General features: G+C 36.1%; 1 protein-coding gene across 1 annotated transcript in view; it reads left to right on the top strand.

Moving 5' to 3' along the window:
* Window positions 1–21,414, top strand: part of PDE10A (phosphodiesterase 10A) — a 173,566-nt gene that overhangs the window by 63,154 nt on the left and 88,998 nt on the right. The window contains exon 2 of the mRNA XM_066178666.1: window positions 12,996–13,124. Within this exon, the coding sequence (XP_066034763.1) occupies window positions 12,996–13,124 (129 nt within the window). The remainder of the gene's footprint in view (window positions 1–12,995; window positions 13,125–21,414) is intronic.

Genomic DNA, 21,414 nt, shown 5'->3' with positions numbered 1-21,414 from the left:
CTTGGCATTTGCTTAAGGTTTATAATAAAAACTAGGGGCATGACTGAAACACTGCGTCTTTGTTCTACTGTGGTTGCCAACAAGAAGTTCTTAAAATAGTAACAAATAGATTGTTTGAATTCTTGTCTAAAATAGTATTGATGGAAGATGTTTTGCCAGATGAGATTGCGTGCGTAGAGCACTGCCACAGCAGTGAAAGCTTTTGGAAAAGCAGCCAATGCCATATGTTGTTTTTTATTTGGTGGTGTCAACATCCAAGTCAGTAGAAGGTATTTTCATTTATTTCACCTGCCAGGAAGTAGAAAGCCCTGCAGCATTTCTTCCTGTAAATCTATTGAACTTGTTCAAGCTGTGTGCCCTCAAAGCAAAGAAGGCCAGGGGCATCCCAGCATTAGGAAGAGCATTGCCAGCAGGTTGAAGGGTGATCCTACCCATCTACCCAGCCCTGGTGAGACACATCTTGGGTACTGGGCCCTGTGTTGTACTCCCCAGTGAAAGAGAGATGTGGACAAAGTGGAGTGAGTCCAGTGAAGGGCCGTAAAGATGATTGGGACTGGACTATTCAGCCTGAAGAAAGGCTCGGGTGCGGTCTTACCTGTTTGTATAAGTATCCTTCATGGGGGAAGTAAAACAGATGGAGCCAGTTCAGGTTCTTCATGGCTGTTCCCAGTAAGAGGACAAATCACATTGGGTGCAAACTGAAACACAGGGATTTCTACCTGAACGCTGCCACTGGCTGCACAGAGAGGGTGTGGAGTCTTTCTGTCCTTGGAGATCCTCAAAGCTTGCAGTCCAGGACCCTGAGAAACCTACTGCAGCTTGAGCAGAGGGTCACTGTGGTGGCAATCTCTAGAGGCGTCTGCCATCCTCAGGGAATCGGCAATCCTTGTGTGCCCCTGCTTTGGTGTCTAGCTGAAAACTGGAGTATGTCAGATACCAATAAACAAGTTGTATGCTTTCACATATTTTTCTGAGTGGTATTATTAGAGAAATAATATTGTTAACACTATTAGAGAAAAAAATTGTGGTTGAGGAACAAAGCTTGAAACAATGTGTGGAATGAGATGTGTTTGGGGCTTTGTTGCACAACCCTTCACATTTTAGTGAGCTCTTACCCACATAAGTAGTCTTGCTGACGTCAGCAGGACTACTCCTATAAGTGTTCACCAGTGCAAATAAGGGTTGCACAATGTGTCCTTGTCTGTAATGTACAAGTGTATGTAACGCAGTATTTAATTATCACTTCAAACCTCCTTTACTTCAGTAGCATGTTCTTTTAAATATCTCAAATTATGCTGCTTTTCCTAGGCTGTACTTTACTGACATAGAGATATCATTACATCCATCACCGTACAATTGAGTAGAGATAGCATCTCTGAAAAATCATCTTTCCCTCTGTTCATTTATACAGCTGAAAAAAAAGAGCTGACAGAAAAAAAGAAAAGAATTCTCTTTCTTGATAGCGTTTTAAATAAATTGGAGTTTCTAACTTTTTTTTGACAGTTTGATGGAGTTTGTGCTTTACTTTCCGTGCTTAATTAGTCTGAAGGTAGGCTTTCTATTCTCCACAAAAGAATTAAATAGGTTTTTTATTATTTTAAATGTCAGTCGAAGTTCAGTTTTGTATAAAGAGGTATCTTGTATCTATATTTTATAGTAATACAAAATGTGGAATAAAAAGCAATTTCCAAGATCAATTTTTTGATGCCAACTTCTTGTATTTCAACTTTGTTGCTAAAATAACTGCTGTGTAGTACTTCTGGTAGTGTTTAGGGAAGGCTATGATGTACCCTCTAACATTCAAGTGATAAAGCAGGAGTCTCTGTCATGAAAACTTGATATTTTGGAAGGTTTTTAGAAGCTTTTATATTTTAGAAGTTCTTTCCTTGTTTTAAGTATCGAAATTTTTGTCAAGATGCTTGAATTAGGTTAGAGAGTTTTCTGGAACTACTGTAGGAATAGTTGAATATTTGCATATGGATAAATGGAGTTAAATCTCTTTGGAATTGTGAAATCTTGTAAGAATACAGTGTTATAATTTAGAAAAATGAGCCTGTTCCACTGTGTAAAGAGGATAGATGTTATTCATTCAGACCAGCAGTACCTTTACAAAGAGTTGATTTGTAATGCTGAAAACTCTTTCAAGATAATCATTAAAGTATGAAAGAAAAAAATTAATTGCTGGAAGGTAAAATAAGAAAAATTGATACTGCAATTAGAATGGTATTTTGCAATTTTATTTGATATTTATTTAATAGGTACACCCACTTTATACCTATTAGCAACCTGAAGGGACTAAATGGAAAATACAATAAACTCTTTTACAGCTTAGTCTTTTATTTAAAATGAGATGCCTTTTTAAAAAAATAGGTGCATTAGCTCAGCCTTCAATTTGTTAGGCTTCATGTTTGTCTGGCAGATGACACCCTTTGTGTTAATCAATAGGTCAGGATCTTGGCAGCACTTTCTATCTATCTTTAAAGAAATGAACCTGAAAATATCATGGCCAATCTTTAGCTCAAATAAGAATTGCTCCTTGCAGCTTGCTTCTTGCATACCTTCTAAAGTTTTCCATTCAACAACTCATCAGGGTTATGCAGAGTGGTTGTTTTGGACTTCAGCAAAGCTTTTGATGCTGTCTCTTACAGGATCCTCCTGGACAAAATATCCAGCACACAGCTGGATAACAGTTACATGATGAGTGAGCAACTGGCTCATGGGTCAGACACAAAGGGTTACAGTGAACTGGGTGACATCAGACTAGAGACCTGTCACTGGTGGGGTTCCACAGGGCTCCGGCTTCAGCCCTGTGCTCTTCAACGTCTTCGTAAATGACCTGGATGCAGGACTTGAAGGAGTTACAGAGTATGTTAAATTATAATTTAGACTAATTTGTATATTTTTCTAAATGTTTTATTTTAGCCATGATGCCTAGAAAAGTGCTGGGCTAGTGTGGTTTGTTTTTGAAGAGCTGTCTTCCCATGAACCAGATCAAACCTTTCTGGATGAGGTTGTGTTATATTTCTTCTATTAGTACTTTTTAGTGACTGATTTCTCTCGGTTTTGTACCTTTTCATTTTGTGAAGGATGCTGACTCTGTTTCTCTTTAAACATCCTAAGACTTTAAGTTTGAAGGGAATTAAAAAAGAATGACAAATCCTGGTCTGTGGTGCTGGCAGATAGGGTCCTAGTATCCCCAAAGTAGAGAGTCTCAGATGTCCAGTCTTGTTGCAAAGTAGCATGTTAGTTGACTGTGTGTAGGTGTTATTTCAGAGGAGTCCTGTGCTCTGGGATACTGTCCTAACATGCCTACTAATCTTAAGTGTTGAGATGGAAGGGGGTGCTCCTTTCAGGAGGAACATTCTCTGTCTCCAATTTAGTGAAATAATGGAATGAGACTTAGCACAGGCATGTAGTATCCCTCAAAGGTTTCATCATAGTGGATCTTGTTTGTGGAGTAAGTTAAGATGCAGTTTGTAAGCAGGACTGCACAGTTATATTGGTAAGTATATGTAAAGCATTTACAGAACTGTATTCACAAAAGTTTGTTTTAAGTAATAAATCAGCAGTAAAACACTGGTAGTAAAGGGAATGGGACTACTTTTAAGCCAGAAGAGTTCACTCAAAAAGGGAGCCACTCCAGTATTAGGTGTCAGGTGGGAGGAAGACATTACATCAGCAAGAAGGTATTACTGGAGAAGACATAAATTAAGAACTTGGTCCCACCACCTGTTCTTAAGGAAAGAGTGAAGTCATTCTAACCTTGCTTGATCATTAGATTTTAAGTAGTTTAATCTGAAGCTGTATATCCTCAAGAGATTAATTATGTGCATGTTCTGAGGGACTTCGCATTTTTCATAACGAGTTATTAATGTATTTTAGTATTTGTTTAGTCTCTATTAAGATATGCTCTTCAGATATATTTTGGGCAGGAACAAGGTACCCTGGCTCTGTGTGTCACACAAGAGAAAGAAAAAGGCAAATTATTATACTGAGATGTTCCTTATACATCTAGAAACACATTTTAACCTACTTCAGTATAATGCTGTACTTATAATTATGTTAATAATTATTTTATCAGTAATCTTAAGATAATACATAACTTTTTCAAGCAAATGCTTGAAATTATTTGACTACAATTTGCAAGTCTGAGAGTAGGTCTGTAGTCCTTTTGTTAGCTCTTTGCAGAGTGTTAATTAAATTTCAAAATTTGGTTCCATCATGCACCTGGAAGGTGAATAAAGCTTTTTACAGACACCTCAGAGTTACTCCAGTGTGCTAATGAGAACTGGAGAAAAGCTACTCTCAAACTAGGAAAGTAAGAAAGAGTTTTAAAAAGCCCCATACATCAACTAATGGATGATATTACAGCATAACAGCATGCATACAGGATTATGCCATTCAGACAACTTAGTGTGTTTTGAAACCCAATGAAAAATGAATATTCAAATTGAAAATACTCCACTATGACTCCATTAGACATACATATAATTCCTATGGAAGGATTATAGGCCTTTTAGCTCTAGCTAATGAAAACTGAGTTCATCAAGAGTTTTATATGATTTTTTTGCTTTTTAAGTTAATACTGAGCAGGGCTCAGAGCTGCCAGTTCTGCACAGTTCTTGAGTGTTAAAGTTTGGGAGACATAAGCCGCTGAATATCTGCAGATGTCTAGGGCTCAGGCTTTACAAGGTGCTGATAGTATCAGAAAAAACACCATGAAAGTTGGTGGAAACTAAAGGCCTTATGTCCATGCCTTGTTTAGCAGCTGGCATGTTCAAGTGCATCCATGGCTTTTTCATCAGGAATATGGGATTTGAATTACACGGTACCCGATGCGGTGGTTGTTGATATTCTTTCTGTATGAACCCATTCCAGTTCTCTTTAGCTGAGCTGGTCTTTATTTTCTCTCAAACTTTAGCAAAGCTGCTGGCATCCTGGCTGAGATGTCGCATGGCTACTGCTGTCATTTGCATGTATACAGAGCCTGTAGGTTTATGCAGTTACTGGAGGCTCGTGTAATTAAACATTCACCTTTGAATGAAGATTTGAAATGACTAATAGTAAAATCTATTATCTGTGAAACAAACGTATGCCCATTTGAAGTACCTAAGTCAGCAGTGAGGTGTTTTCAGGTACGGCATTATTGGTTTTCACTGGTGATATGCCAGAGCCATGTATTGAGCTTTTCCTAGCAGTGCAGGAGTGACTTGGAGGAGGAGGGAAAAAAGGGTGACTGGAGCTGCTCACAGACAGGCTTGTGAATTGACTTTTCAAGAAAAGAGAAATCAAAGAGGTTTGACCATTCTGATTGCTTCTTGTTAGTGATTATACTTTTTGCCAGACCAGTAATGTCAGGTTTCAGAAGGTTTGAGCACTTGGTCACGTTACATTCCTGTGTACTTAAATGGATTAAGATAAAAAGTCTGACTTGAAAAGGATATTTCAAAACTGACTGTGCCTGTGGTTTTGAATCCTGATGCTTTGAACAAAGAAGGGATTGATTTAATGGGATTAATGCTTAATCCAAATGAAGCAATGTACACACATGCCTTGAATGCTTTTGAGAATAACTACAAATATCACTTATAAAGTTCTGTAGAAAAATTCAGAGAGGTGATCTTTGTGTAAGTAAGAGATGGGACAAGACTGCTTTAGATAAAGGAGTACACAGGCAAAACTGTGTTCAAATTAGGTCTTCTGGATGACTTTCGTATATTTCAAGTCTTTTTTTCATACAAGTATAGTATTTATTTTCAAATGCTGATTTGGAGGAAGTGTGAAACTTCTCTCTTCATAATTTTGTTACTTCAGATGAGGAAAAAAAATTCAAATTAGGCATTATTTCACTTTTATTTGAGGTAAGGTTGTTTTTGGTTTCAGATGGTGCTTTATCTTTATCACCATGATTTTTTTTTCATTTTTTTTCCCTTAGCTTGAAGGTTTTCTACATGGTACAATATATTGTTAGCTACTTGAAGAAATTAAGACTTCCTGTATTTGCTATGACTCTGCAGTCCCTCTAATTTCAGGGAAGAATTTCTTATTAAACCAAACAAGTTTATTTGTGTATTTTTTTTTTGTTTAAATTAATTTGTTGTTATTAAGAGATGCAACATCCACAGCATTTATAGTTATTTCCTTTCGTGTTTATTAACACATAAAAGTCTTCTTGATATGCAAAATCCACCTGATTTCTTAAAATGACCAATGTACACTCTCACAATGTGTTTTCAAACCATTAGATCCTGTCTAAATGGGCAAAAGTTGTGTCAAGTGCAAGGGTTTGGAGGGAAGCAATGACTGCAGTCTTTCAGAGATTAGCTGCTCTAGGATAAAATGCTGACCCTTGGGAAGTATTAGACTGGCTCATCAGTTTTTACCTATTCTTTCTGAACTCCCCACGTGCCCCTCCCAGACTGGCAGCCAGAAACTTTAGGTGAACATTAAAATTCTTGCCTAATCATGACGTTTGATTAAGCTGGTGGTTTCAGAAAAAAGACCAAATATCGCAACGCTAATGAAAAAATTGCAAGAATTGCTAATGACGTGTGTGACTCATGTTGCTAAATGGAGCAGATTTTTAAACATAGCTCTAGGCTTCAATTCTTTCAGCTCATTCACAGTCAGTTCTGCTTTATACTGAGCTCAGTGAAGCTATTCTCAGAGGAGAGTGCAGTGTGACATGGATTAAGAGTCAGAGAGCAGAGCCATTAATCCATTCAGTACTATACAGGTTATCTAATATCTAAGAAATGTTTTAAATATTTTAGGCAGCAGAAAAAAGCTGAAAGCAAAAATATGACTGTCTAGTGATTTTTGACTTTATGAATTTTTTTTTCCTCTGAAGGAAGGCTGTTCAAGACTGGCTTGAAGGCAAGGAATAATTACTGATAATTGATGTTTGAAGGGTTTTTTTCTTGTTTTATTTTTAAACCCAACTCTGCTATATCTGAGTTAGTAAACAGTGCAGAGGAGCATTCTTTGTACTAGAATTGGATTTTTGTCTGGAATGGTTCTTGGCATTGCATTTTCCAAGCCAGCTGGTGATGTCCAGGGCAGGTCTTGAATGTTGCTCTGGAGTAGGGTCGGGTCAGGGATGGTTCCCAACAGGCAGTCAACCTTTCAGTTTCCCCTCAGCTTCATTGTTGGAAATCAAGAAAGCTTAACAGTAAGGATGAAGGAGTTATAAACCACAACCCTAGACATATTCAGTTTTACTGATCTAGACAGGCCTACAGTGCTTCCTTGTAATACCATTATAATTTAACGTAAAACTCACTGTAAAATGAGTTTTAAGATGCTAAATTTGGTATAATTTGTCATGTCTGCCCCAAAAACATTTTCTTCCATAAGATAGAAGTCCTAGTGTTTTATGCTTCTGTTTTAAAGTGTTGATATTGTTATTTTACAGAGAGCATTTTTCTGACACCTTAAGAGGACAGCAGCATATAAGACTGTAACAGTGTTTACAGTTTCTGTCTCTCCTAAAACCCAATATAGACATTAAGAGGAGGGTGGTAATCAACTGGGAAACTATTGATCACATTTATCAGAAGAATCCTTCTATTCTATAAACTTTGTCCATTGTTATGCTTTATTCCTTCCTAGTCATTGAAATACTTATTTTTTTGGAAACTATCTTCACACACTTGAGGCTTCTTGAAAAGTGTTTGTGTCAGTACCTGCAAAATTATCTACTAGTATAGTACTCCAACTGTAACAAATGTTTCCTAATTTTCTCTTATCATAATTAGTATTTTTTTAGTGCTAATAAAATGACTAATGAAGCTGTTGGTGTACTTACACTGGACAGTGGGAGATTGAGCTGTTAAAACATTTGATCTCTTTTAGGCTTCTAATTTATCTTTAATGAAATGTAGGAGTTATTGCATTGAAAGCTTTGCTGGTAGATCAAAAGGAGAAACTAAGCTTGAGCAGGCCAGGCAATTGCTATTAGGCAGCCTACAATATTCACACTGGGTTTGTTTGAGACCCAGAAATAGAGGTATTTTGCAAGGTGATGGTTCTGTTTTTTTTGGGGGGTTGTTTGGGTTTTAGAAATACTAAAAAAATAGTCAATGTTTTAGTTATGGTTTTGAAACACCAATGATTTAGTCTTGGTACCTTGCTGAAATACATGAAGAGTAAATATAACTTCCCATGTTGGTTCATAACCTACGTGAATAAGTATTCTTCTTTAAACAGCTCTACTCAACTAGCTGAATTATCTTCAGGTAAAGGTTTCTTTATTCTTTACCCTCAGTGAAATGAAGCATGTTTTTAATGTATTACTCATTGGACCATTGAAAAGATAGTTATTTGTTGAACCAGACAAATAAGGGGTTTGGCTTTCTAGTTTAAGTTGTAATAACCAGACTGTGATACTTGGCAGCAATATCTGTACTTTATATTATTAGTTTAGTAAAATAAAAAAGGAAAGAGAAATCCATACATAATTTTGGCTTCAAAAATTATATGTATTTCTGCTATTAATTCTAGTGAAAAAAACCCCCTATTTCTCTATAGTTTGGGTAGGAAAAAAAAAAAACAAACCCCAAAGTGACACCAGACCACTCATGCATGCTGAATTGAAAGCCAAGTAGTTATTTAAAAAAACCCAAACCACCACTTAAAAAACCAAACCCAGAACACAACCCCAAAATTTTAATGGGCTGGCATGAGCCATGCCAAATGAGATGCACAGCTAGAGCCTCAGGCATATGCAAAGTAGAAAAACAGGGCTGTGGTTTTTCATATAGTGCGCTAATACATAAGTTTCTAGAAATACTACAAGTAAATACTATTGCTTTTCTATAATTTTGTTTACCCTTCTCACTCTTAACATTCCAGGATGAATGTTCTGCTCGAAAGGTTGTTTCCTGTGGCAGTAAAAAGGCTTCTTGTTGATCAAGATATTGCCTTGAGAGGAAAGGCTGTCTTCTGCACTCTGCTTTGCATTGAGCTTTGCCAGCTTTACATTGTCCTACCCTGTAATAAATGAGATATACAGAAACCCCCCCAAATAAGGTGAACCACTTGCATAAACCCCAGCATTTATTGGAAAGTTGCATTTCCACTTACTGTTACGACAGGAGTGGCCTGGAAATTAAAAATATGAAACAAACCCAACTTGATTAGTGTTTTTGATACATACGAAGAAACTTTTAAAAGCAGATTATATGGCCCAAGGGAACATTTCAAACTGAGATCTATACAACCTAACTGGGTGTGCTGGTCAGGAAATGAGGGACTGCTGGGCTGCCACAAATGATGGGCAGCAGGAGCTGTTTCTTTGCCTATGGTTTTTTCAGAGGGGAATGAAAAAAGAAAGAGCTTATCTGATTTGAGTGTGTCCTTCATTATTTAATCACAAATTCAGAACAAGTAGTTAATATGTGCATAAAAGACGATAACAGCAAGTTGTGTCAGATAATGGCACTGTAATGTGAGTTGATCATTTTAAAATAAGAATACAAGAGAGAAAGGTGATTTGCTGTGTGTGGTTTTAATTAAACAGGATATATGTATGGAAGGCAAACTCCACTGCATAAATGGAATGAATGGACATCCAAATCAAATGCCAGATTCCTCCTTTAATTCCCAGAGGAATTATTCCAGTCTTTCTGTACTTTCTGGCCCGCTGAATGCTAGGCTGTTGGCCAGAGTTCAGCTGTCCTGAGTTATGGTCCCTCTTGGTAACTGTCACAGCTCTGTCAGAGGACAGATGGGGTCCACATACAAGAGGCGATGCTTTCTGGGGGTGAATGAAATAAAATTAGGTGAGCTTTTGTTTGGGCTGCTTGGGAGGAAGTGCACAGACCAACACAGTTAAGGATGTGTGCACTGCTGCCTTCTCCTTTGCTAGGCACTGTTGATGTGCACACTTGATGCTCCACACAAGAAATGATGAACAAGAGTGAGAGAAGTCCTGGCATTACTGGAGGTCATGGGAAGTGAGGGGAGAAGTAGTAGGGGAGAAATATTTCTAATGTGTATGAATGCAGAAAAGTTTGCTGCCCCAAATACTTAAGACAAATGCATTAGTAACAGAAAACTTAATAACCAGCGTTGGCTTGTGTTCTGTTTGTTGGTAATTCTTTAAATGGCACCTGATTGGCATGATAAACTTTTGTTTCCTGAGTGTCGGTGTGTTACTGTCCTGATTTTTTTTTATGTTAGTAATCATTGCCTCTAAATATTCAAATAGTGTTTTTTGCAGTTTTCAGAATTAAGGGATCACAATGCTTCAATAGAGAAGTCAATAATATTTACCAAAAATACATATACTAGAAGTTTTCAGGAGCATGTGAATGTTCAAGAGGTAAAATGTGTGGATGTTGTTATGCAATAACTTTATTCTAATGTACATCTTGCAATAAAGAGGGCTTTACACATGCCATAAAATATTTGCTTCTGCACAGCTGTAAAATGCTCTTATATTCCGGTATATTTACAACACTTTTTAGCCTTAATGTACATAAAATAAAAACCATTAAAATTTCTTTGAAAAGGCTTGTATTTCTACATTTTGTGAAGTTACACTGTGTTATTGTTAGTTTTGGTTATGGAGTTTGTGTTAATGTTTGCAGGGTTTGTTTTTTGATACAGCAGGCTAACATTTGGGAGCTGATGAATAAATTTGCCTTAATCTATGTAGAAAATAGGTTTAAGTTACTCCTTTTTAACTCTGCAAACATAGTTGTAAATCCTGTTCTTCTTGCTCCCATCTACAAATCCCACATTGAGAAAGAACATCTGCACAGATACCTTTAGTGAAATAAAGAAGGGCAATTTAAAGACTGGTTAGGATTTCTTCTATCATCTCCATGAATCACTTTTCTGTATAAGGTTAAAGTGGAGTTTTTACCTTTAGGTTGCTGAAATTACATGATATGGGGATATTAAACTTGAGACCTGTAGACTGAAGTCTTATTTCAAATTGACATTTCATTGAATTCCGATGTGTGTTTTACAAAACCCACAACGTATAAAGATTTGGATCAACAAAGAAAGGTTATTTTCACTGAAGAAACAAATCAATCCTTTCAGAATTCCAGTTGCTAATTTCACAACCTTTTCAGGTCCTAGTTTTTTACTAAAGCAAAAAAGTGTTCCTTTGCAGTCTAAAGACAACTTGAAACTAGCAGACATTATATGACAAGTCTGTTTTGATTATTTTCATGTAGAACGTAAAGGGCAGTTAAATTTTGATGGTATTCTGATGGCTGAATCTTTTAAATGTGGTACTTTTTTGAGTGCTTCAAATAAAAAGTGAAGTTTCGTCACTATGAAATTAGAAATACTTTTTTCAAGGTACTACATTTTTCTCATTTGAACAAATTATGGAATTATATTAATGAGTTTGATTTTTTCAGAACATGAGGTGATCCCTGAATTGGCTTTAAAATTATCTTGTTCATTTTGCACTTGTACTCCTTAATAGCTGCATTATGATCTAATTCTGCATTATGATCTAACAAGCAAAGTGGCACTTGGCTTGTTTTTGCCCCACTTGCTGATTATCTACTTGTCTTACTGATTTAGGATAAACCTTTTCTTCTTTACTAATGAAAATCAGGATGCTCAATTACCTCTTATTCAAGTGATTCATAAATCGGGAATTGCCTTAAGTGGCAGTGTTGTTCTCTGAGGCTATGATATCCAATAGGAACTTCCACCTCTGGATTAAAAGCGAGGGTAGTTTAAACCAGTTTTGAGCTGTTGGGGGCTGATGTGGGTGAGTGATGTAGTGCACTTGGTTTGAAGAAAGTGGTGTAGGTGGTTGATGCTCTGCAGATGAGAGCTGTTAGTTTGTCTTCTGATATTGCTTCCTGAAGACTTTCACTGTAAACATTTGTAAGAGGTCTTAAATATTGCCATCATTGACTAGCATTGAAATTGCACTGCACCTCTGTTCATCATGTTCTGATACTGTGCAAAACACAAAATAGGAGAATTCATCTCATTTTGTAGCATGAATACTCAAAGAGATCAGTGTTGCTCTTTTCTACTGAACCTTGGCTGCTTTCTGTGGAGAATTTACTATTATATTTAAATACACAAAACACAAGAGAAGTTGGCCTATTTAGAGTCATTTCAGTGGTTGCTACTGTTCTTCCTCTCATATCTCATTAAGGCTTTTGCACTGGGGTGCCCCTTTGCTCCCTCTAAGGTAGCCTGGAGCCAGGTCCCTCAGGACAGGTGCTTTTTACTACTTCCCCCTTTGGACAGCCTCCCTGTGGCCAGTCATTTTGTTTGGGGGATTTGTGAAGTGTATAATCAGATCATGATTTTGTGAATTTGAAAATTTGTTTATGAATGTCAGGGATCTGAGATTCTGAATATTTCTTTTTTTTTTTCTAAAATGTTTACTGGAGTTTACTTTTTGTCACAGATATTGTAAATACCTTTTATCTGCAATTATTTTCACTTTGATAACTAAGTTACTGAAGTAGTGGAAGCATGCCTGTGAAAACAGTTTATGCAGCTAAAGTAACTTAAGTAATTCTAGTATTTGAAAATTGCATATGATTTTGGCGTTCCATAAGAGCTTGTGTTGATTTTGCTGCCATTTGCAGTGAGAATACTGAATGTGGTGGTCTGTGAGACATCCCGGTTCACATTCTTCTATCTCCTCCTAACCGGTTTCTTTATCAATGTATCATCTTGCATAGCTTGGAAGTCATTTTTATAGTCACAATTATAGTCATGTATTCCTACTTGGCTGTTTCCCCTGAGTAATGTTTATTTGTACCCCTTTAGGAGACTTCTTGTATGCAGTATCTTGTATGGCTACACTTTGCTTCTACTGTTTTCTCTATTACAGCTCATTTTTTTTGACAGGATGTTGCTCTTTCTGCTCTATTTAAATAGTCCTATATTCACTCAGTCTGTTAAACAAAGGGATAGTGATTCTTGCTGGTCTCTGTGTATTTTTTTCATATGACAGTGTTCATATCAATAATGTAATCAATTAATGTTCTCTCTTTCAGGCTTAACAGATGAAAAAGTGAAGGCGTATCTTTCTCTTCACCCCCAGGTACTGGATGAGTTTGTGTCAGAAAGTGTAAGTGCAGAAACTGTGGAAAAATGGCTAAAAAGGAAAAATAACAGACAAGAAGGTAAGTGCTTTTCATTTGTGATTAATATTTAGCTTTGAACTGCTCAGTTATTTTCAGATTTAAAAAGGAAACCTAGTATTGGTATAACTTGACTATTATAATTTTTGTGTTTAGGTTCTACCATATTTTTGAAGGCAAAATAGGCTAACAGTTTTCTAAGTATTTTGAACCTTTGGGTTTTTTTAAATTGAATATATTGGTATTAATATAATTAATATGCTATATTAGTTATAGAAATATATTATATATTAATTATATAATTATTATTGATATTAATATAATTGGATGTTTAGTTTACCCATTTTGAATTGAAAATAGTATCCATTGACCTGTATGTTTGAGAACATAACTGATTTTCTTGGATCTAAAATTGATAAGTTTTGAATTAAAATTATCCAGTATGCCTCAGTAAATTACTGGATATACCATCTTAAAAGTTCTTACTTGCAACATGTAATAAGTCAATTTTAGATAAGAACATTGACATAGATAGTACAAAACAGTGTGTTAAATTCTGGAGGTATTTCTATTGGGTTGCTTTAGGTAAAATACCTTGTTAAATAGACCCAGAAAACTTTCTTTTGAGCCAGCCTGGGTAGACAATGATCACAAATTTTGTAATGATCTTAAATTTTGTAGGATTGTCTGCATAAGATTCATGCAATTCTAACAATGATTTATAATGTAGCAGGTAAAATACAAAAGAGGAAATTACCAAGGAGGTTAGGGAAGAAACACTGATTTTGCTTTGTGGCTGACTTCTAAGGTGTTTAGGGTTTTAAATTCTAATGATAATTCTTATTTTAGATAGAGGGGCTGTTGTTACTTCCTAGAGGATACTGTTTTCTGCAGAAATAATTAAAAAAAAAAGATGGTGGACAAGTGACAGAAAAGGATATATTGAGCCAGATTTTTGGTAGTAATGACTACATATCATCCTAAGGTGACAACAAATTTTTGTTGGTTTAAAGAGATTAACTAACAGCAGAATAGAAATATAGAGCAATAGACTGTTTACCACTTTCTTTGTAGTTTGCAAACTACAGCACTGTAGGAGGCCTATTGTTATAATCCACAACAGCAATCAGAAAAACTTGTTATGAATCAAGGGACTAGGTTGTGACAATGCTTTTTGTAAACAGATGATGAAAAATACTTTTTGTGTTAACAGAATTTCATACCTCTTGTTTTTATGAGCTATGCTCACTTAAAAATAATAATTTTGTCTAAGGTGCTTGAAATCACTGTGAGAAATCATTGTGTGTTTGAAACACAGTTTATAGTCTGGGTCAGGGATTTTTATGCTAAAATCAAATAAATGCTTTGGAAAATTTTTAGCTTCATGAATATTATTTTGCTAAGTGGAACTTATTACCAGCTGTTTAAAGTTTCCAGTTTTGGGGGGAAGGCTGTAAATGAGAGGATAAATTTTTGTGGAAGTCCTCACAAAACTTTTTGTAGAAACTGCTAAAGCAAAGTGGCTGCTGATCAATATCCTAGCAAACTTTTAATGTGCACAGGTACCACAGTGGGATTTGTCTGGTTTTTTTTGTACACTTTAAAAATTCTATATTATGACTAATTTTCCCCAAACTTGTATTAAAAGTGTCAAACAATAGTTATGCTACCATTAACATTTAGCTTCATATATGTTCTATCATCCTGCAGGTCTTTCTGCCTTTGCTGCTACTTCCCTTTTGCTGGCAGTGATCTTTAAGGTGGCTGTAGTTATTATTACACTGGAGGGAGTCATGCAGATATGTCTTCTTTAGTGCTGGATTTTAGATAAAAATAAACAGAGCCAGATTTGATTTAAAACTACACTTGTCAAGTAGAAAAGATTAATTTGCATGCATTTTTTTTATAGAATGAAGTGGACACTGGTGAGCCTTGTCTGTGATTTTCTTGTAGAAAGATAAAGTCTACAGTCATATAAAATATTTCTGATAACAACATATGCTAATCTTTCAGAAAGCAATATTTTCAGGAAAAGAGATTGCTAGATGATTTACTTAGTTCATGTTATGTATGTACAAATTCTACTGCCTTAGTTATGGTGGCGGAGAGAAATGAGGGGGAGAGGATGGAACTGATTATTTTGGTGTCAGCATGGATCTGTGGTGACTTAAAGTGACTGTGTAGCCTAAGTCACTTTACATCAGTAGGGGTATAATTTTCCCTCTATCCCTTTTGCTTCAGTCTAGTCTACTTTACAAATGCTCACATCATGTAATGTAATACAGACAGAAAAGTAGGCTTTGTTTATATGAGGAAGTTGCCAGGCAGGCAAAAGGCTGTTCTGAGGTCTCTGGCTCAGTGTCTGTACTCTTACACGTTGGTGACGCAGAACAGTCATTAACCTATATGCAGAAATTGTGTCCTGCCTGATTTACAGACATCCAGCTGTGTGTATTCTACAGCCAGAAGTCAATGGGCCTGCAGCCAGGGTAGTTTATCTGAATTTCATTAGCGTGAACTGAAATGTCTGATTTGGACTTAAATGAACCAAAATTTATCTGTGACTGAGATTCACTAAATTAATTACTGTAGATGGTTTGTTTTTTATTTTAAACCTAAATTATTAAATAGGGAGGAAATCATTAAATGTTGCAGTCTTTAAGGTATAACTATATCCCAAAATATAATGAGTTGAGTCCTCTATGTGTTAGATCTTGTATATGTCATGTTAAATATTAGATTGAAATTTGCTCGTGACAGGTTGATGGGGATGGTGTTCTGCCTGGGTTAATAAGACATTTTTTTCTTCAACTTGTTTTTTTCCTTTTCCTGGTATATTGGAGAAAACCTGCAAAGGAAGCACTGGAAATGAATGTTGCTTATGCCGATATTTGGGTATTCACTGCAACTTTTTGAACTCTGACTATTATCTACAGATAAATTACATGCTCAAAACACACCCAGGCCTTGTATTGTTGCATGCAGGATTTCCAAACAACTCTATTTGTAATACAAAAACACTTGAGGTTTAATTTTTTCCTATCCAGATCATGGCAAAATTATCTGCCAGAAGATCTTTTCTTTTCCAGATGCCTAGATATAATACTCACAGAGCTCATGAGACTTCCATTGTCCTCTTTCATATCATTTCATATCAAGTGGCAGATGACTATAGCCAGAGCCATAATATTAGGAAAGCTTTAAAAACTGCTGCTGGATAGATCCTCATCTCACAACAAATTTCTCAGAAAAATATTTATAAATTCCAACCTTTATTATATTATTTGAAGCTTCACTGCCACAACAATAAGAGGCTGAGCACATTGATTATAAGCCAGATGTGCATCTTTTACACTGTTGATACTGAATTTCATAGATGTCTTTCCTAATCTTTTTAATTACCTCTTCTAATAAGAAGAAAGGACAAACTGTACTGGCATGGAATTTCTACATGGAAAGCTGCCTATATCACTTAAGAAACTCATCACTTCCCGTGGCCCTCATGTTCATCACAGTGCATGACCATGTGCTTAATTACAGAGGAATCTGGAAACATTAACAGCTTCATACTTTTTTTTTTTTTTCCCCCAGCAGTATTTGCCAAAAACATGTAAAGCTATGTGTAAGTGGGAACTTGAGGTGCTTTGCCGTTGTTAATACAAAAGTTGTTAAGTAAATTATAAAAACAGTTTAAAAAAATTAAATGGAAAGTAGTACATTCAGTACATGATATGACACTGATTTTACTCAGGTGTTTATCATCTTTTAAGTGCAGTTGACTTACGGCATTTCCAGGAACCTGATATTTCATAACTGACCTGTTCAAAAAAAACCCAAGAGTAAATAGAACTTTTAATATAATTAATATTAATATAACTTAATATAACATTAGTATGACATTACTGTAATGTTTGAACTTTACTAAGCTGCATCATTGACACATAAATAATAAAAGTTCTATACAAAAGTGATTTCTGGTGCTGTGTTTGCAGGTTTTAAGGTAGCAGCATGATGGGCTTTAAAGTTGGCTACAGTCCTGTAAGAGACAAAGTAGTGAGTTTTTGAAAGGTGTTGATGTGTGGCTCTATTTAGGGAGCAAGTCTGTACTTAGGTTTTCATTGTTAAGGAATAACAAAGTACGTGTTTCTACATTAGATCATAGTTATTCCATTATTTACTCTTTTAATTATGTTATTTATTCCTGCATTTAAAAGGTGTTGTATAGAGGCATGTTATTTGCACTTTTCATTAAGTTATTAAATAGACAAAAGGATGGCTAACATGCATTTCCATAAGCAGGGATAGTGTATATAAAAAGATACGTGTAAGGAGGATATGTGTCAGTATATGTATGCTAAAGAGATGTCATCTTGTTGCCAGAATTATAAAGAAAAAAATGGTGCCTATTCTTGATTTGTTAGTTTTTGAGGACTGTGCTTTTTTGCACTCACTGAACAGAAATACCTGTAGTTCAGGGTAGGAACTGTAGAACTGTGGGTGAAGGATACTTGGAATCTGGAGACTATCACTGCTGTAATGCTCCACAGCTTGTTGCAATTCTGACTTCTCCCCAACCTAGGCAAGGAGGACTGATATGGCAGCATGTTAACAACCTCCTTGATTTATAATTAGGGTGTCTTAATTCATTGATGCTGCAGACATGCTGTTTTATTCTGATGTATCTCTGCTGTGCTTACGTTTGTGACATCCAAGCAGGCAACAAATACTTGCCAAAAAGCAAGCATAAATGTGGGAATTATTTGGGCAGTGTGAGACTTTGCACCATTGACACCAGAGCAGGAGCTCTTAATGCTTCTTATTTTGATGCCTTTCCTGGATTTTTTTAAAAATTTTTCTCAGAATAAGACAGAAAGGCTTCATCTTTCAATTCCAACTGGAATAATTACTTGCTCTGTTCTTGCTCCTCATTCAGCGTTTGCTAATGGCCAGTTAGGTACAAAATGTTGGTCTAGGTGGTCTTGTTGGTCTGAACCAAGGTAACTTGTGATACTGACAGCTGCTACTTTCCTGGGATAATATCCAGACTGACAAAACTTGTCTCTATTGCAAATGTTTTTATCAGAAAACTTGCAATAATGGCTGGGGGGTTGACTATGTAGAACCTATTTCTCTGTGTATTTGGCACAGTCCTCTCTTCCATGGAGATAAAACTCATTTATAGACTTTTGTATGGCATAGTTTGCAGGTTGCCATTTTTCATGTGTGTAGAAAGTTTGTTAGTATTTCAGAGGCAGACAGGTGAAGGCACTTCCCAGTTCTATGGTGGAGCTCTACATAGGAATGCCATTTCAGTCCAGATAATGAAAATAGAATACACGTGTCAGAGGTACAGAATAATTTTGGAGCAGGTATCTGGGGAGACTTTTGTGTTGTGCCGTTGCTTTTAAAAATTGTTTTATTGCTGGGTCATTTTCTGAAAGACTCAGTATAACTGTCTGAGGTGAAATGGTTTCTTTCCTATGTGATCAGTTCAATGTTTTTTTTAATTGTTTTAATTAATCAGAAGAGAATCAACTTAGAGGGGGGCTCATTTAGGTTGTGAAAATATTGAGGAGGAGTTAATGAAAAAGTTCTCCTTGTTCTGTTGTCAGTCTGGTTTTTTTGGACAGAAAAGGTCAATGGAAAGAATATTTAAGTTAGAACAGGATTTTTTTAATGTATTGATAGTACAGAAATACTGAGCAGTGGCCTTTTGGTGGATAACACTGAGGAGGTCCTGTGTGATGATGAGGTCTTGTGTTCAGTGTGTATCTCAATGTTGAAGCAGTTCCTAATTTTATTCTTTGTTATTTGAATGGCTATCACTAATAAACTCCAAACAATGCTAAAAATGGTTTGGTATATTTTTTTCTTCTAATTTGCTGAACAGTCTGAGAGTTTGTCTGACTGTTTTTTGAGTTTTTTGGGGTTTTTTTGAGTGGGTCAGGTGAAGGAGGTAATTTTTCTGTTTTTCTGGAGTTCTGCATATGTAGAATTGTTTAGATGGTCAGATTTGCAGAGGGTAATCCTTTAATGATGATATGTTTGGTCTTAGGAAGTAGACGTCACTGCTTGGTCTGAGTTCCCTCTTGAACTAATTATGTTAATCACATTATATCTAGAGCAATTATTCTCAACATGTACTTATACTAATGTTTGTTGTGTCTTTGTTAAGCTTGAATTAGGAGTGTTTATGTTTTTTCTATCTACTCAAAAATGCTGTTTCTCCTTACTTATAAAGCCTGGCTTCACAGAATCATTTTTTGCTCAGTGCTGCTAGTCATATTAGAAAATAACCACATGTTGATTTTTGTTATTTCTCAATCTTTTGGTAAATCAGGACATGGAGGTTCTTTTACTATCATACTGAGAAATAGGTTTTGCACTCTTCTTAGTATTTCTCTTCAGTTGACATTTTGAACCTTTCCAGATGATCAGTATCGTTCTAAAGACTGAGCAGTAGAAAAGAGATAGTATTTCAATAATGGGTTAATTAACATTATATGCAATACAAAAATATAAGTGTAGAAGAAGGGATTACAGGGCACCTCGCCTGTAAGTCACAGTTGTGCTAATTACCAAAGAGGAACAGCCTTGCCCTTAAATGGGTTACAGCTGTGACTAATAGAAATAAGTGTGATAAGGGGGGGTATGTTGGCTGATCAGAGAGAGGATCCAGAAGAAGGAGATATTGGGAGGACCTTTAGGGAAGACCTGGAGGAAGAGGAATGATCCTGAGGGAGGAGATACTGAAGGAATGATCTGGAAGGACTGGGCAAAACAGGAGAGAATCACTGCTGTGAGGTCAGTCTGGGTCTGCACTTAGAGCCGGTTGTTGGAACCTGCAGTCACAGTCTACCTGGGTAAAAGCCTGCAGTCAGGGTCTGCTAACTAATACATGCAGTCATGGTTTAGCAGGAATTATCAGCAGTCAAAGGCTGCAAGGGAAACCTCCAGTAGGAGCTTGCTGCAGCCAGAGTCAGTGAATTGTTGGGGTCAGGATAATTGAATTGTAAAAGGAATAAACCAGGACCCTTTTCATGCTGTGATAAACAAGAAGTCTGTATCTCGGCTTATTTCTACCGAACTCTCATGAGAGGGCTGCTGCTACACAAAACCATTTTCCTCCTGTGTCAGACAATTCTCCTGAATGTTGTCTGTCCCTGCTGTTCTTTGTTTTCAGATTGTTTCTCTCCTGTACATGGATCTTTGTTTTTAGAGCAAACAAAAGAAAAAAATTTCACTAATTGATGGAGAAGATCCATTCTGCTGATGTATGTGGACACTGTATATCTACAAAGCCAACACTTTTTAATAATGGTTGTTTATGTCAATGTCAGCTAACCTGTTTTACCTGCATTGAAATGGAATAGGAATGTTCCCATGGTCTGTAAGCTGAGAAAGAAAGAAACAACAGGGGAATAGTCATTAACTTTTATGGGACTTTCAAATACAAGTATGGAAGTATTAACTTAAGTAATGTTTGCTAGACAAGCCCTGTAATCAAGGATTGACCAATAAGGATAAAAAGACAAAATGTAAGATAACTGTAGATGTTAGCATGGCTTGTTCTGTCCATTAAATGAGACTTGCATCTTTGAGGAAAGGGAAGTACGCAGTCATACAGTGTGATAGTCTTTTACACCACATGTGCATAAAGAAAGGGTATTTATTCATGAATGTTCTGTATGCAAGTAGTGAAAACTCAGTTCAGCAAAGTTCTCAATGTCTTATCCATATATAATATATGTGTATAAAAATTCTGCCATCTCTTTTGTATCGTAGGAAGTACAGGAAGCCCTGAGGATGAATGAAAATTCATCTTTTACTGTGGATATGTCTAGTTGGATATAAATGTTAATGCCATGCTCTAAATGGATAATTCTTCTGTTTCTGTGGGCAGAAGTCATTAACGATATTTGTCTTAACCTCATATTGGCTATTGGTGGAGATTTTTAGCAGGAATTTTACTTCTGAAACTGCTCTGTTGTCTTAAGGCTTTGAAAGCAGACTGTGTACACAGAACAGTGAATCACAGACATAGTATGGGCTTATTTGAAGGCCAGAAATTTTTACAGAATCAAAAGTGATTCTGTAGTGAGGCAGCTAATCATGATGGTGATTCAGTTACTTTATCCTTTAAAAAAATCTATGATTAGATGAAATTTTAGGCTAGTTGTCCTGTCTTTGTTTATCAGCTGAGATTTAGTGCAGCTAATTTAAAGTGTGTACTTTTCATGGTGAGTCATAGATACTCCCTTTATTTGTCCTAGTGGTCATTGATAGGTCAAATTCTTTGTCCAAAACTTACTTCTTCATACTCTTCATTCTG

The sequence above is a fragment of the Chamaea fasciata genome, unplaced genomic scaffold (genome assembly GCF_029207755.1).
Source record: "Chamaea fasciata isolate MVZ Bird 193981 ecotype frontalis unplaced genomic scaffold, bChaFas1.0.hap1 SCAF_3, whole genome shotgun sequence".
Taxonomy (NCBI): Eukaryota; Metazoa; Chordata; class Aves; order Passeriformes; family Sylviidae; genus Chamaea; species Chamaea fasciata.
Note: the sequence above shows the minus strand (reverse complement) of the source record. Positions and strands in the feature narration are given on the sequence as shown.